Source organism: Gekko japonicus, unplaced genomic scaffold (genome assembly GCF_001447785.1).
Source record: "Gekko japonicus isolate JY-2015 unplaced genomic scaffold, Gekko_japonicus_V1.1 scaffold911, whole genome shotgun sequence".
NCBI lineage: Eukaryota > Metazoa > Chordata > Lepidosauria > Squamata > Gekkonidae > Gekko > Gekko japonicus.
Window position 1 is genome coordinate 704,467 of NW_015172582.1, and position 16,190 is coordinate 720,656.

The window sequence follows — 16,190 nt, forward strand, 5'->3', positions numbered from 1 at the left end:
AGAACCTCTTATGACTCAGAGAAGTGGGAGTGCATAACAGAATTTCCCCACCATCCCTTTTGTGCTTCAGCCCACTAAGCTTCTCAAAATGCTGTTTCTGGGGAACACTGGGGGGGGGGACAAGGAGGGATCTACAATGGGAGGCAGATTTGGTGGCATCAGCCCCCCCTTCCACTGACAGAGATGTTGTACCCCAGCAAAAAATGAGGTTTGGATCCAACCCCATATCAATCATCATGGCATCTGTAAGCAATCATAATTTGATGGAGAATCCTGGAGAATTCTAGCACATTGCTCACACTACTACTATTTCTATGTCTCCTAGGAGACAGAAGTGACTGTTAAACCAATATGATTCTGTGAGATACAATTACCTCTGAAACAAATCTCAGGGTTCTGCAAACAAGGATGTTCTTAGCCACAGGACAACTGGGGCAGCTGCCCCAGATCCAGTGCTGCTGGAGGTCTCCTGACTGCTCTGCCACTGCCACTGCTGGCCTTGCTGCCATCTCTGGAGCCGTGGTGGCAATGAGTGCTTCAGGGCAGCAGTCAGGGAAAACAGAGGTAAGGTGGTGGGGGCAGCCCTCTGATTGCTGCTGCCTCCTGTCCTGAAGCTCCCCCCCCCATGCACCCTGTGATCAATGTTCCCTCTAAGTTATGGAGTCCTGTGAGCAAAAATTCTACTCTCTGAGCTACTGGCATTAAAGTTGTGAGCCAGCAACTTGGCGACTGCATAAATTAGCTTTCTCTAGAGCCATCCTTCCTGAGCTAAGACAAAAATGTGTGAGCCAGAGGCTAAAAAACTGTGAGCTAGCTCACACTAACTCAGCTTAGAGGGAACACTGCCTGTGATTGGGGCAAAAATGGAAGGAGAAAATGGTCCTAGAAAGGGCACACCCAGCCTACCCATGGCCCTGCCCCCAACAGAAGAGGCGAAAGAGGACTTTGTCCCAGGGTACCAGAATCACTAAAAATGCCCTCGTCTGCAAAGTAGCCTTCCAGTTCTTTTCTTTATTGTATCAGAAAACAAACACATGAAGGCTTTCACTGTGTGTTCATATGTGTGTGTTTTATGTGCTAAGTCACAGCCAACTTATGGCAACCCCAGGAAGGGGCTTTCAAGGCATGTGATTAAGCAGAGGTGCTTTGCTGTTGCCTTCCTCTGCAGAGCCTTCCTTGGAGGCAGGGGTCGTTTCGTAGAAAAAGAGCTAGGGGAACTCATTAGCATAACTCCTTAGCATATGCCACACCCCCTGACATCAGGGGCCCGGCGGTGGACCTGCAAGGCCGGCGGGAGTGCGAGGAAGCCCCGCCAAGGCCCTCCCTGGCCCCAGGCAGGCAGGGGTGGGGAGAGGCAGGGAGGAAGCAACTTACCCTCCCTCTTCTCCTCCTGGCTGAATGAGGGCCGGAAGCGGGGTGCCCCACCCCCTGCACCTCACCCGGGGGAACTGCGATCCCCCGCGATCCCCCCCGAATCGACCTCTGCTTGGAGGTCTCCCTTCCAAATACCAATCCCACTTAGCTTCTGAGATCTGGTGAGAGTGAGACTGGGCTATATGGTGTCGCTGGATCTTGTCAGACTTTGGAAGCTAAGCAGGGTCGGTACTTTGGAGGAAGATAACCAAGGAAGACCCTACAGAGAAAGGCAATGGTGCCCTGACCTAGATAGCCCCGGCGAGCCCGATCTCATCAGTTCTTGAAAGCTAAGCAGGGTGAACTCTGGCAAATACTTGGATGGGAAACTTCCTTGGGATACCAGCAGTTGGGAGGTGGGGGCAGGCTTTATTCAGCCACCTTTCTGAATATTCTCCAGGCCCCCAATTAGTGTTCAGTCACCAGAGGTCACCATGACTTCCAGGTGTATACACTCACATGCACACGCGCGCACACACGTACACACACATGCACACATATGAAAAATACAAAAAAACGCAGCTGATGGCAATGGCAAACCATCTTTGCTTCTCACTTGCCTCAAAAGCCCCTTGCTGGGGTAGCCATAAATCGGCTGTGACTTGGCAGCACCTTACGTATACACAACCAACATTCCACGCTGGGATTTTTCCCCACATGGGCTGTGGGGATGTTACACAATAAATGGAAGCATCCAGATGACTTATAAAGCTCCTGGGTTTTAAAAATCTCTTTAATTTAAAGTGAATATAAACCTAATTTTCTTCAATTTAAGGAGGAAACTACGGAGTGGCTGCAAGTAGAGCATCCATTGGGATGCTCCACCTGTATCCACTATTGGGGGGGGGGGGGGTCGAACTAAGCTGCACTTCCAACCATTCCCCCCATTTCTGGCCTCTGAAAGGTATTTCCCTTGCCTTTCCTAGCTTTGCTTCACTTCAGCATCACAGTGCAGCTCAGTAAAATGGGGAGTGTGTCTGGGCCATGAAGGACCACTGCCACCACCATTGCACCAGCACTTTTGTGCAGACAGGGGATAGAGAAGAGGTGGGAGGTGCTTATGGCAGCAGCGGCGGCAGCAGACAGACTGGGAACAGGTTCGTACACTGGCACTGTTCCTGCCCATTCGCACCCTGCTTGCTGCCGCCATCACAGAGATGCATTTTCATGGCCCAATCCAAACCGATTGGATGTGATTTAAAAAAGGAGTTATCCCCCAAGTTCTCAAAAACTTTTCAGTTTCCTTTATGTGATTCATAGTCTCACACTATGAAGCTACAAGGAGGAAATTAACGAGGTTAAGTCAGTAGGAGGCAATATCAGTTACAGAGGATTTATCGGGAGAGCAGAGTTCTTGTTTTATTATTCCTATTTAAATATTTTGAAGAATTGTCATTTTAGATAGGGCTTCTTACAACACACTAGCATTTCTGGCATGCATCTCATACATCAAATTTAAGTGACACGGGGAGACAAAAATAATGTGTCACCCTGCATAATGTTTCCCTGTCATAGGTGTACCCTTTCCAGTGTCTCTTGTGTCCCCTAACCAAACAGCTGACATCTTTGTGAGAAGAATGTTAGCTGGTGCTGTTCTTCAGAGAGTTCTATTTTTAAAGGTTGTTTGCAAGGTATCCCACAGCAGCAGTTTGTAGCGGTTCACTTAATCCTGATTTTAGGGACATCCTCCTGCCAATCTCTGAACGTCACCCCCTTTTTCCTGATGTCACTGAATAAGTGGCCTTGAAATAATCTAGTCATCAGTTTAGGCCATCAAATAAGCCTGTATTTAAAACAGAACTGAACCAAATGTTCGACAGTGAACAACTTTATTGGAAAAGGGGGCTTTTCTCCCCCACTCAGCATTTCCCCCTTTCACACTTATTTGCCTAAGTTTGCAATCCTGATTCAGTGTTCCCTTTAAGCTGAGTTAGTGTGAGCTAACTCACAGTTTTATAGCCTCCGACTCACACATTTTTGTCCTAGCTCAGGAAGGATGGTTTACGCAGCACCCAAAGTGCTCACTCACAACTTTAATGCCAGTAGCTCACAAAGTAGAAGTTTTTGCTCAGAGCTTAGGGGGAGCATTGGTTGCCAGGGCCCCCTTGGCTTCTTTTTTACATTTTTCCTTCTGTTGCTGCTATTTATGAAGGTATCAGAGCCAATGGGCTAAGATTTAGCTATGTGCTGATGTCACTGAGGACAAAGGATGTTAATGCAAATTACAGGGTTCCCTTTGCATTACCTTTATATGTTCTCAGCAACAGAAGGACTTAGCGAAATCTCGTTAATTAGGCGGCAGCAACATAGGAGAAGGATTTCAGAAACAAATGCCCCCCAAACAGCAGTTGATCAGGGCTGCAAAGTGGCTTTATTGTAGATTGACAAAAACCTTAGAGGAGGGAGTTACTCCTGTGGCTCCCCAGAAGGTACAGGGATTGGGGGAATTTTTCTTGGGGGAGCGGACTGATGCTGGGCAGTGTGGCTGCCTGAATGTGGGAGGGTACACAAACATGTTCACCATATTTCAAGAGCCCCCTTCTCCCTTGAATGATCACAGGAGTTATGCCAATAAAGGTCATTGGAAATTGGAATGATCACAGGAAACAACAGACACAATTAAAATGGTGAAATGTAAATTCTGTGAGATGTAAATGGCATGGTGGAGATTTATGCCAGAATATATTAAATAGCAAAAGACAGACCACCAAGATCTGTGTTATGGAGGTTTTGGTTTTTTAAAAAGGGCTTGAAGAAATTAGAGCTAGTTTTTGTTTCAGACAGCACAGCAGGAAGGTTGTTGGAATAGCCCCCACATCATTTAAGTAAGTGCTGCTTTGCTGAGATTCATACCAGTAGTTCATAGTTATTGGAGCCACGTTTGGAAGTCATTTCAGCAGGGCTTTTTTTTTTTTTTAAGAGTTGCCAGAACTCTCAAGAGAGAAGTGAAGTTTTCAATCTGTATACTGAAAACTCATGAACCTTTAAACATTTTGAAAAGAATTTTGTTGAAGAGGTTCTGGAATGCCATTCCAGCATTGTACCCCCAGAAAAAAAGCCCTGCATTACAGCCACAGTGTCACAAAATCTAAATTTTGCAGCATTAGCTAATGCAGTTCCCTATAGGATCAGGCTACTTGTTTGCAACCCTAGGAACAATTATTGGAAGACCGTTTCATGAAACCAATATGTTTAGGAGGTGTAAAGCAACAACTTCATATCACATTTATCACTGGCAAAACTCAAGGAATGTGAAACTGACCCACAGAAAATGGGATGGAAAACAACAATAACAACAACAAAAATAGCCCTTCTTTTTAAAGAGTTGTCCAAAATCCAAAAATAATATCTTTGAGGATTGTGCTTTTAATAAAATCTAAAAAGTAGTTTTTTTACCTTACAACAAGAAAAAAAGAATCAGGTTTGTAAAAATGAAACAATTGTCATACAGCTGTCATTTCCACTAAAGCATAAGGCTTTATCATCACAACCCTTTTCAGTTTGTCAGCTGCACACATTTTAAAACTGCATTTCTTAGCAATTTGTTTTGCTTTGCTTTGTCTAATAAAAATGCTACACAGGGCATGTTTCCTGTGGGAAAAGCCTTTGTCTTCTTAGGGCACATCTGTATTGGTAAGCTCTGATATGAAGAAGATATTTTACATGAAAGTCATATTTCTTATCATTAAAGAACCATCCAAGAAGAAACCTCTCAGCATGAGCATATGTGAATTAATGGCTCCAAAACACCCCACTGAGCCTCTCAAAGCATAGCATTTCATAATAAATTTTGATAATAAAGAGCCTGTCGAAATCAACAGGTGACTTTTCATCCCCAGTACCACACAGCCCAAGACACATGAACAATCTTTGCTGTAAAAAGTGTTCACAGCTTTTCCTGAGGTGCTTAATTTTTCTCTCTCCAACCTTAACTTTTCCTTCAAGTGCTACTTTTAATAGCTTGTCCACAATTGCCCTGTTGCTACTTGTCCAAAAGCATGCATTGTGAAGAAATACTATCCTCAAAGGAAAAATGTCTTCTCCACCTCCTTGCTGTGGTCACCATAGCCCTTTGTTACTCATGGGTCACTGTTTGTGGGAATATGGCAGCTTTGCAAATAAGTCTACACAAGTGAGTAGTCTCCCTGATCATACTGGTGTGAATCATTTGGGACACGACAGCAGCCAGAAAGAGAACACAGAAAAAAAGCTCCACTCTTTTTAGTTTAAGCTTTTGAGTTTTGAGACTTGGTGGCCATTTATATTTTCCAGCCTGGCTATGGAATCTGCATTCATTGCAATGCCCATTCAGCTCTTGCAAAAAAAGAAAAAGAAAAGACTAAACTAGGGGATGGGCCTGGGGTGACAGGAGGGTTGCCAGCATTTGGGTTGGAAATACCTGAAGATTTTGGCAATGGAATTTGAGGAGGGTGGGGCTTTGGGAGGCGAGGGACTTCAGTGGGGTATAATGCCACAGAGTCCATCTTCCAAAATGGCACTTTTCTCCAGGTGAACTGGACCAGTGTTCCCTCTAAGCTGAGTTAGTGTGAGCTAGCTCACCATTTTTTAGCCTCCGGCTCACACATTTTTGTCTTAGCTCAGGAGAGGTGGCTCCAGAGCAAACTGATTTATGCAGGAGCCAAATGGCTCGCTCACAACTTTAATGCCAGCAGCTCACAAAGGAGAATTTTTGCTCACAAGGCTCCACAGCTTAGAGGGAACATTGAACTGGACATCAGTTATAATCCCAGGAAATCTCCAGCCCCCACCTGGAGGTTGGCAAGCCTATGTGACAGACAGGATTGGCAACTCCTTACATTTGTGGAGTTTCCTGTTTCTGTTCTTTGTCTGCATGTGCCTGAAATGTAATTGAAATACCTAAAAGACAGATTCGCCAGAAAAATGTTTTTCTTTGAAGAGGGTTGTGTCAGTCCCAGTGAGTTCTCTTGGTTAATGACTGTTACTACATAATTATATCAACAGGTCTGTTGGTTTTTAAAGAATGGGCAAGAGAAGAATGATCTTCTCTTAAAGGTATTGGTCTTCTGGCTTGACCAAAGCCAAACCTTGCAATGAGTTCACAGCACTCCTGCTTGTGGGTTACCTCAGGCCAGTAGAGAGCTGGAAGCTTTTTGTTACTACACAGGCTTCCCCCCTCCCTGACATGTGTGCTCCTCCTCCTGAAGAAAAGTACAGGCATTTCTTCTATGTGCTTGGCATTCATTATGTTCTTTATGAGCAAAATGCCACCACGTGAGCCATCTGAATGTCACCTATTGCTCTCTTTCCTTCAGTGTTGTGTGGTACTCACATGAACTGTCGACACAAACCCAAGTCACCCATTCAGCTCTCTGATGATTTCCTGCCTTCTCCATTTCAGCTGGTTCCTTGGGTTTTTGACCTGGTGTCCTTCAGATGCTTGCACACATATATCCAGCTACTCAGGCTTAATGACAGCATTGTGGATGTCTAATATAAAGCAGGGCACCTCTCCTCTGAGTGCTGTATTCACTGCCTGGGACCGTCAAATCACAAGCATGCTTGGGAAAGGCACTTCATGCACAGAATTATACTACCTGCTGCTCCCCACCCCCGTGTGGAGCTGACAAAGCCAAAGAAAATAACAGTTCTTTCTTTAAATAACTACAGAAGATAGGCTTCTGTTCTGATATGGCTGTCTCTAGGTAGCTCTTGGTTTTTTTTAAAAAAAAACATAATAACTATAAGCACTTACTGTTATGGCCTGAAATCTTTCCTTCAGCAGTTCAGCTTCTTCCATTCTAGAAATAAAAAAAGCCACACGCACAGGCTGTGAAAGCTGTAAAGCAATCCCACATAGGCAGGCAGGCAGGCGCCCTGTGAGGAGGAGGAGGAGGGCTACGGAACAGACGCTTCCGAAGAGTTGCGATCTAATTCCACAGAGGAGTGGAGAGGAGGAAGAATTCCCGACTTCTTCAGAGCGTCTCTGAACAGATGAGCAGACAGACACATGTAATGAGGGTGTGCTGGAAGAGGCAGACGGCCAGAATACTGGCACGAGTTGACTGACAAGTTTGAACGGCAGGGAGCACAAGTCTTTTTCCTTCCCCAGCTGCCAACTTCTTGCTGTAATATGCACATTTGGCATACCGAAGATTAACCTTTAAGCACCCAAATCATATTTTCCCTTTCCAGCCAGGAGAATGCCGTTGGTATTCGTGTACTGCATTCGGTAAGGCTTTCTTTAAAAATATGTACATAAAAGTGAAAGATAAAACACAAAACATTTTTCACTCTTGCTGTCCTTGAATGTTCACTGAGATATGATAACAGTAATAATTTAGCAGTTAGCTGATTTCAGAGTGCCTCATGTACATTAGTACTCCTCAAAACAGACCTATAAGGTAGAGCTATATAAATGTACTTATTTTTGAGGGGAGATTTGAACTGGCTCACAGCTCACAGTTATAGTTACGATAGTATGCCAAATGTAAACATTCATGGAGCATTTTAAAACTAATTTTGTATTATTTTACAATGGAGAGAAGAAGAAGAAGAAGAAGAAGAAGAGATTTGATTTATACCCCACCCCAGAGGTCGTTTCGTAGAAAAAAGAACTAGGGGAACTCATTAGCATAACTCATTAGCATATGCCACACCCCCTGACATCACCGGAAGTGTGTCATAAGGCCACACCCACTGACATCACCAGAAGTGTGTCATAAGGCCACACACCCCACCCCCAACGGTCCCGGCCGCCGCCACCGGCCTTGCAGCTCCACTGCTGAGACCCATGAGGGGCCCGGCGGTGGACGTGCAAGGCCGCCGGGAGTGCAAGGAAGCCCCGTGAAGGCCCTCCCTGGCCCCAGGCAGGCAGGGGTGGGGAGAGGCAGGGAGGAAGCAACTTACCCTCCCTCTTCTCCTGCCTCCTCCTGGCTGAATGAGGGCCGGAAGCGGGGCGGCTGGAAGCAGGGGGCGGGGCTTTGTCATGTGCTCCACCCCCCGTACTCACCCGGGGGAACTGTGATCCCCCGCGTTCCCCCCCAAAATGACCTCTGCCCCACCCTTCACTCAGAGTCTCAGAGCGGCTTACAAACTCCTTTCCCTTGAGAGAACAACTCTGACAGAACTATGGCTTGCCCAAGGTCATCCAGCAACTGCAAGTGGAGGAGTGGGGAATCAAACCTGGTTCTCCCAGATTAGAGTCCGCGCTCTTAACCACTACACCAAACTGGCTTTATACTTAGTTATAGGTTATTTATTAAAACATTTTTATCCCTCGTTTTCGTGTTCAAGATTAGACACATCGAGCATCATTACTTTAAAATGAAACCCAGTGTGATGTAATTATAGAACACCAAACTAGAATCTTTGAGGCCCAAATCCAAATCCTCACTGGCACAAAGTTCACTCAGTGATTTTGGGCCAGTTATTTTGTTTTTGCTAGGGCTGCCAACCACAGCTTAGGAAATTCCAGGACATTTAAGGTGTGTGTGTGCCTGGGGAGGGCAGAGATTGGGGGGCGCATGTGGAGTTCAGTGAAGAAGTCACATCCAGGTCAATGGTCTGTTCTTCCAATTCCTGTAAGGCAACTTCTTCAAAAAATTTAAAGTTTATTTTTTTCATTTCATATCACTTCCTTTTTTCCCCATGCCTTATATCACTTGTAGGGTTCTGTATGCATGTGTTCTGTATGTCATGCTAATTTTTCGATCCTAAGCATTTTCATTGGTATAACTGGCTGCTATCCAGTTATATTCCACTCAACCTAAATAAAATTCTCTTCAGGTTTTTCCTGGTGCTAAGGACAAGACAAGACTCACTGGGCAATGGCAATATTGCTTGGAAATGCCGAAGGCAGCAGGAAGAGAGGAAGACCCAATATGAGATGGATTGACTGAATAAAGGAAGCCACGACCCTCAGTTTGCAAGACTTGAGCAAGGCTGTTAATGACAGGATGTTTTGGAGGACATCAGTTCATAAATTCAGAGAGTAGCTGTGTTGGTCAGCAAGATTTTCAGGGTATAAAATTTTGGCTACGGTCACACGTGCCAGTTGAAGTGGAGGGGAAGCAAGGCTATTTCCTCCGGAGGAATTTGACATGCAGTTGCGAGATCACACAGCCTTTTGAAGCTGTGGGTGCAGCCCGTCACTGTGTGATCAAACGCAACTGTGGGTGAGTCGGATTTTTTTTGCCATTTGTTTCCCTTGCGCATAAACGCGGAATCGCACCTCTGCACTGAGGGCCCTCTATGGAGTATGCGATGATGCGCATACTGCGAAGGGGGGGGAATGGCATGGAGTCGGGATGGCCTGATTAGACCATCTCGATGGCATGAGAGCCTGCTAGAGTGATCAGAGTGGGGAAAGTCTGCCCGTGGCCCACCTTATCCAGATAACACTGGACTTTTCCCGGTGTCTTTTAACTTCACTTCCGTGGACTAGGAGCACAGGTTGCCGATGACTACAGGATACTTCCCAGATGTTGTCTGATCACTCCCTTTAGATCCGTCAGGCATGCACACCTGTGTTGGATCTAAAGGAGTGATTGCAGCCTTTGAAAGTCAAAGCTCCCTTCATCTGATATTCATGTCTGATGAAGGGAGCTTTGGCTATTGAAAGCTTATACCCTGAATATCTTGTTGGTATACGGGACTACTGGACTTGAATCTAGTTGTCATTAACTCATAGAGTCGCTATAAGTTGGAAGCAACATGACAGCACATAACACACACACAACAATTTAAATAATTAATTCTGAAGACTTACAAAAGGATGCACACTAACTGCAATCCTACCTCTCTCTCAATACATGCAATATCTACACCACAACTCTGAATTTTCTGACTGTAACCAAACTGAGTGGACTGTAACTAATAAACAGAGGCACAGTGGTGGCTACCAGGCCCAGCTGCATGGTGAGGAACCCACAAGGGCTTGTGGGTGGCGCCTAACTTTCCCCTGTATAGCCCTCCCTACACTGTTTCCTCTTTCCCTCGTCCTGGCAGCCCCCATTTCTTCATTTGTTGATCAAAAATGTTTTAATTCAGAATAGTTAATTATGAGATTTTTAATACAAACAAAAAAGTTTTTTCCCCCTATTGAAAGATGAGTTTTTCTACTATGAAAGCAAGAGTGTCCCTTTCTCTACAGGTCTATGTCACAGTTGGAAGTGATTTCACATTGCTAACAGATTGAGCAATTTTTTTTGTCTATCTGGTTAAAAGGGCAAACTCTAAAATACAAAATTAGCAAAACAGGTAGAACTGCCAAAAATAATATATGCTTGTGGAACAATGACTGACGTCTTTCTGAAAAAGTTAAATCTGAATATCATTAAGAACCTAGAACTGTTTCTCGCCTTCAACATCATGTAAATAATGTCTGCAGGTGTATACTGCATATATTTTGTTCTACAAAAGTTGTAGAGATTCTAGAGGCAATTTCATTTTGTTAAATGGATTTGTAACATTTATATCCTGCCTTTCCCTCTTGGGCTCAAAGCAAGAGTTCTTAAGAGTTCCTGAACGGTTTGGTCTGCCTTCAAGGCACTGACCATACATAACTCTATTTAACTTCATTAAGGTTACTAAAATATGTACATTTAGACCACGGCACTAAAGAATGTATGATCTTAACATACCTATTATAGGCAGAGGTTAACCAACACTTCACTGCTGCTTTTTTTGCCAGTGCTACAGCTGTTTAATGGCACAGAACCTCTGTCTATCTGAACTGGCACCCTAAATAATGTCACCAGCTGGCCAGTGAAAAATTCCTATCCTTTTATTGGGGGTTGACTATGCAGAAATGGGCAGCTGAAGCTTCCCATGGCATGGAGCCATGGAACATTACCTGATAACTGCTACAGAACTAACTGATATGAAAGGGACAACTAGAATGCCAGTTTGGACTAAATGATTCTTCTAGAAGCATTGCAGTTTGGACCCAACATAGATTTAAATAATATTCAATTGCACAGACTAATGACTACAAAAGGTACAGACTAATGACTACAAAAGCTGAGCAGGGTTTGAATTAGATGAGCTTAGGACAGGTCTTTATGGCTATTTATGTTTATCTATCTTTTAAAACATACCAGTATTTAATTGATTACACAAAGAAAGCAAGTTATAGCTAATACTACTTATCAGTTGTTTCAAAACAGCCTTTAAAAAGCAGAACTATCTGATTACCAAATTTGTTTTAAAGAATGCTGTTTCTTAACCATCTATTACCTAAGTTAAAGTCCTGCTGCAAAGTCACCCACAAAGAATGTCCCAATAATTGGTCACACTTGTCTTCTCTGTAAAGTGATACCCAAGCTTTTGCCCTATCCATCATTGGCCATCCTGAACAGCTGGTGTTTAATCTTCCAAAGAACTTTTTAAGTAGTTGAGGACTTCTGCTTTATCCTCCCCCAGGCTTCCCTGGCTGAGCCTAAACTAAATTTCAAAATACCTTTGGATTCAGAGACCTTTAAACAACAACAAAAACAAATCAAACAACTGTTAATCTCCCCCAATGGATATGGTTTGATTTTGCCTCACTGGGGAGGGAGTCATTAGATTATCTATTTGGATAGTACTTCCAATTGCTACATATAGGCCCCGGTCACACGGGAGGCTTTGATCCGCGAGAGGGATGGATCGGGGGTGCGTCAAGTGGGCACGATCACACTGCTACATCTGGGAAGCGGCGCGCACCCATCCCCGATCCGTCTCTTCCGGCCGAAGATGTGGATTAACCCCCCCACCCACAAAACACTACTACTTACCCGAAAATCCGCAGCAGAGGTGGCCGTGTGATCGCTGGTGCGCCTGTCTCCAGCAGCATGTGAGGCCCCTGGACAAACTGTGCAGGCGCACACATGCGCAGCGGGCTCGCCTCGCTCACTGATTTGTGGCTTCCCCCCGGCATCTGATCATGCCGGGGAGCAACTGCGCGGTAGCTCAGGGGATCTGTCTGATCCCGCCACTGCACTTCTCTTTTGATGCGGCTCGAAAAAGCCGCACTTCAGCTGCGCCTTTTCCCCCAGTGTGACCGGGGCCATAGTTTAGAAAGTTTTGATGTTGACTCCACAGTTTATATAGCTGATGAATTGCATAGCATTCTAGATCACAATCAGATCACCTTAGAGAACAATAAATCTCTGGCCAACAAAGCTAATATCTTTTCTTGCCTTTTATATGTTATTTCTATGACATCTTGCTGTTAGCTTTTGGCCAACTATGGCCCCTGCCACATGAGGGGGGGGGAAAGCATGGGCAAAGTGCGACTTTTGAAAGCCGCATCAAAAGAGACACGCGGCGGCGGGATCACATAGATCCCCTGAGCTGCCGCGCAGTTCCTCCCCGGCACGATCAGATGCCGGGGGGGAAGCCACTGAAGGAAGGACGAGCAACCAAACTGCACATGTGTGCGCATGCGCAGTTCGGCCGGGAGCCTGGATTGCTCCAGACGACGGGCGTGCCGGCGCTCCCACGGCCACGCTTGATGCGGCGTTCCTGGTAATTCCTCCTCTGTAGGAGGTTCTTTTTTGCAGCGGGTTTTCCGTCTTTAGGGACGGATCAGGGACGGGTGCATGCCGCTTCCTAGATGTTGCAGTGAGATCGCGCCCATTTGCTGCGCCCCCGATCCGTTCCTCTCCCGGGCCAAAACCTTCCATGTGACCGGGACCTATAATTCCATTAAGACTTATGCAAAGTATGAATACATCTGACTGACCCTGTTGCATCTGTTGACCACCTAAAATGCCAATAAATTAATCACAGAACGTGACTGTGGATTTCAGGAATGTACTCAGTATTAAGTGTGATGGCTCATTCAAAGTGCCATCCTAAACAGAGTTGCAACCATTGACTTCAGCAGACTAAGGCAGGTGTGACTCTGCTAAGGATTCCACTGTTAGATACACAAATCATCACTTGGTGCTGGTCAATGGATAATAAACATGTATGGGTGAACCAGCTCTTAGAATATTCGGAACCTAATCAGCGGAAGGAATAAAACACTGACTACATCGTAAAATATTTTAGGGACAGGATGGAGTTAATGGGGATAAGCAGTCTGCTGATTGTTGTTGCCTGGACTATGGCCAAAGAAGGAAGATAAGAACAAACAGTATATACAGTATAGTCCATTTATTCTGACTGAATTAACTTAGGCTGATTGCCTCAGGCAAAGAATAGGTCCGGTGCTCATCCATCTAAGTGGGCTTTCAAAGCTCCATCCACTTTTGGGATTTTGAAAGTGTAGAGTGGTATCGAGATAGCTTTGGCTTTGTGAGATGCTTCCAAGGAAATACAGCATCCCCATGACATTTCCTGTAAAATTGCTGGTTTGGTCCCCTACAATGTTTACCAAGGTCCGGGGTGTGCAATATATGGCCCACAGACACACTAGTTTGGCCCTTTGTGAGGATCAGAATGTGGACTACCAGACTTTGGATTTAATGGTTTTATGGGTGCCCCCTTTATATGGTTATGTGTGCTTTGTAGATGCTCATTGCTGAGTTTGTGAGTTGGGGTCCAGCATATGGATGCATTTCTTTTTTGGTTCCCCCCCCCCATGCTTAACATATTCATTTCCATTTTGCAATGGATTTCATTGTAGGAGTCTCCTTTCACTGGGCATTAGCAGAGTAAATACTGAAACAACCAAATTGGGAAGTGGGTCGGAATTTAGAAGACTAGATAATCCTGGGTTTGTTTTGGAAAAAAATTGTAAGTGGAATGATCCAACACATTATGTCTGTTGGCGCTTGCATTTTTATGGCACCATCTTAGTTTGTAATGGGTGGTAGAAATGGAAATGTAGATCAGGGCCTGATGAACTGGACCAGAGAATATAGTTCTTGTAAAGGTAGTGTACTGTTCAGAATGAAGAATGCAGGTAACCATATCTACTTGCCTATAGTCAGTTCCAGGGTTCATTTTAGACATGTAGCCCTTGTAGAAGAACAAACCACTCTTGGGATGACCCCCCCCCCCCATTTGGTTGATCATCTGTCTAGGACAGAGGACATTACCATACTCTAGAAGCAGAATGTATTTACTCCCATCATTTCCATGGACTAGGACTAGTCATTATCAATTACATTGTTGGTGGGTGACAGCTTGTATTTATCTACCAAATTAGGGGTGGGGTAAGGAAGCTTGAGGACTAACAGGCTCCTTGATACAGTAAGTTCAAAGTATCACCAATGGACAGGACAAAAGTCATCAGAAATGGTCACTATATGAAGACAAGGTAAAAATCATTCCATGATGGCTTGACTATGCTATCAAAAAGTGAACATGGAGCAATGCTTGCATACTATGGCAAGTTGTTTCATACTACTCCAGCAGCCTGTACATTCTGTCTGTGCAATGAATGACATGTGCATCTTTAAGCAGGGAGTGCTATTCACTGCATTAACATCACATCTTTTAAAAAACTAGATTATCTGGGCAGGAATTACTCCCAGATAAGAGTAACACTAAGTGACCACTGTTGCAGAAATCTCTTTAATATTTTTCTCCTTTAACTTGTCTCTGGGTGGAGTTTTTCTTTCAACCAATAGGTTATTTTTTTCCATTTATGTTAAGCCTACTCTGAACTGGATTTGCATGGTAAAGGGAGAAATGGGCCAGCTGTCATTTTGTCTGGCCTTAAGCCTCCTTTGTCCATGATGGTGCTGTAAGCAAGATATTACCTACTGATAGCATAGAAACTTCAACAGACATGCTCTCTGCAAGATTCCTGGAAGAGAGTTTGTGAGATTTCACAATTAAAATACTTTCCTTTAGGTGGTTTAATGAAGCCCTGTTTTTTTTTTAAAGAATCTATTCAGCCTACAGTTCCTATGCCAAATTGTGAGCAAATATTTCTCTTAACCCAATGGACACTGATTTAGGAATACATTGTTTGTAGTTATTTGATCCAGCATGTAGATGCATTTCTTTTTTTGTCCCCCCCCCCCACGCTTAACATATTCATTTCCATTTTGTAATAGATTTCATTGTAGGAGTCTCCTTTCACAGGGCATTAGCAGAGCAAATACTGAAACAATCAAACTGGGGAGTTGGTCGGAATTTCGAAGACTAGATAATCCTGGGTTTGTTTTGGAAAAAAATTGTAAGTGGATTTGTTGCAGTAACAGTAGCAGCTGGAAATGAATATGGATCCTCTTGCTTTGGGAATTCTGCTCATAAAGCCAATTTTAAATAGCTGCACGAAATAATCTTAGTATGTGAGAACTGCACCAGCTGTCCATTCACTCCTTTTACATTTTCTGAGTGCCTTCTAAAATTTTTATAGTTGGGACAAAATTTTTCTAAATTACAGTTGAAAGCACCCTTCACCCTCACACTTGACTTTCAGAGTGTTCTAGGCATTCCTCCTGTCTGGAAGGAGGCATGTCCAGAAGAGTGACCCAAGCCGAGACTCACTGTATAGATTCTTATGAAGACAGATCCATTTTGTGCATCTCTGCACTGACAATTAATGATACACCTAGTAAAGAGTCACAGCAGAATTGCCTGTCCACAGAAGAACATAGGCGTAATCTTCGTGGGGGCGGCGGGGCTTCAGCCCCCACCGAAATTTTCAGGAAAGTGCTCAGCCTCCCCCGGGAGTCACCCTTGCTCCTAGCACAGCAATGCCTCTGGCCCAGCCCCAGCCCCCCCCGGGAAATTGGAAAGTCTACACCCTTGCAGAAGAAGCTGATTAGAAGGAGGTAAGAACAGAATGGTGACTCATGCAGAGACACATAAAGAGCAGGAAGCCTCCATTGGAGTCTGGTAACTCTGCTACA

General features: G+C 44.5%; 1 protein-coding gene across 1 annotated transcript in view; it reads right to left on the reverse strand.

Moving 5' to 3' along the window:
* PALMD (palmdelphin) overlaps positions 1 to 7,436 on the reverse strand; it is a 45,682-nt gene extending 38,246 nt beyond the window's left edge. The window contains exon 1 of the mRNA XM_015421463.1: positions 7,148 to 7,436. Coding sequence (XP_015276949.1) covers positions 7,148 to 7,192 — 45 coding nt within the window. The 5' untranslated portion in view covers positions 7,193 to 7,436. The remainder of the gene's footprint in view (positions 1 to 7,147) is intronic.
* Between the last annotated feature and the right edge of the window lie 8,754 nt (positions 7,437 to 16,190).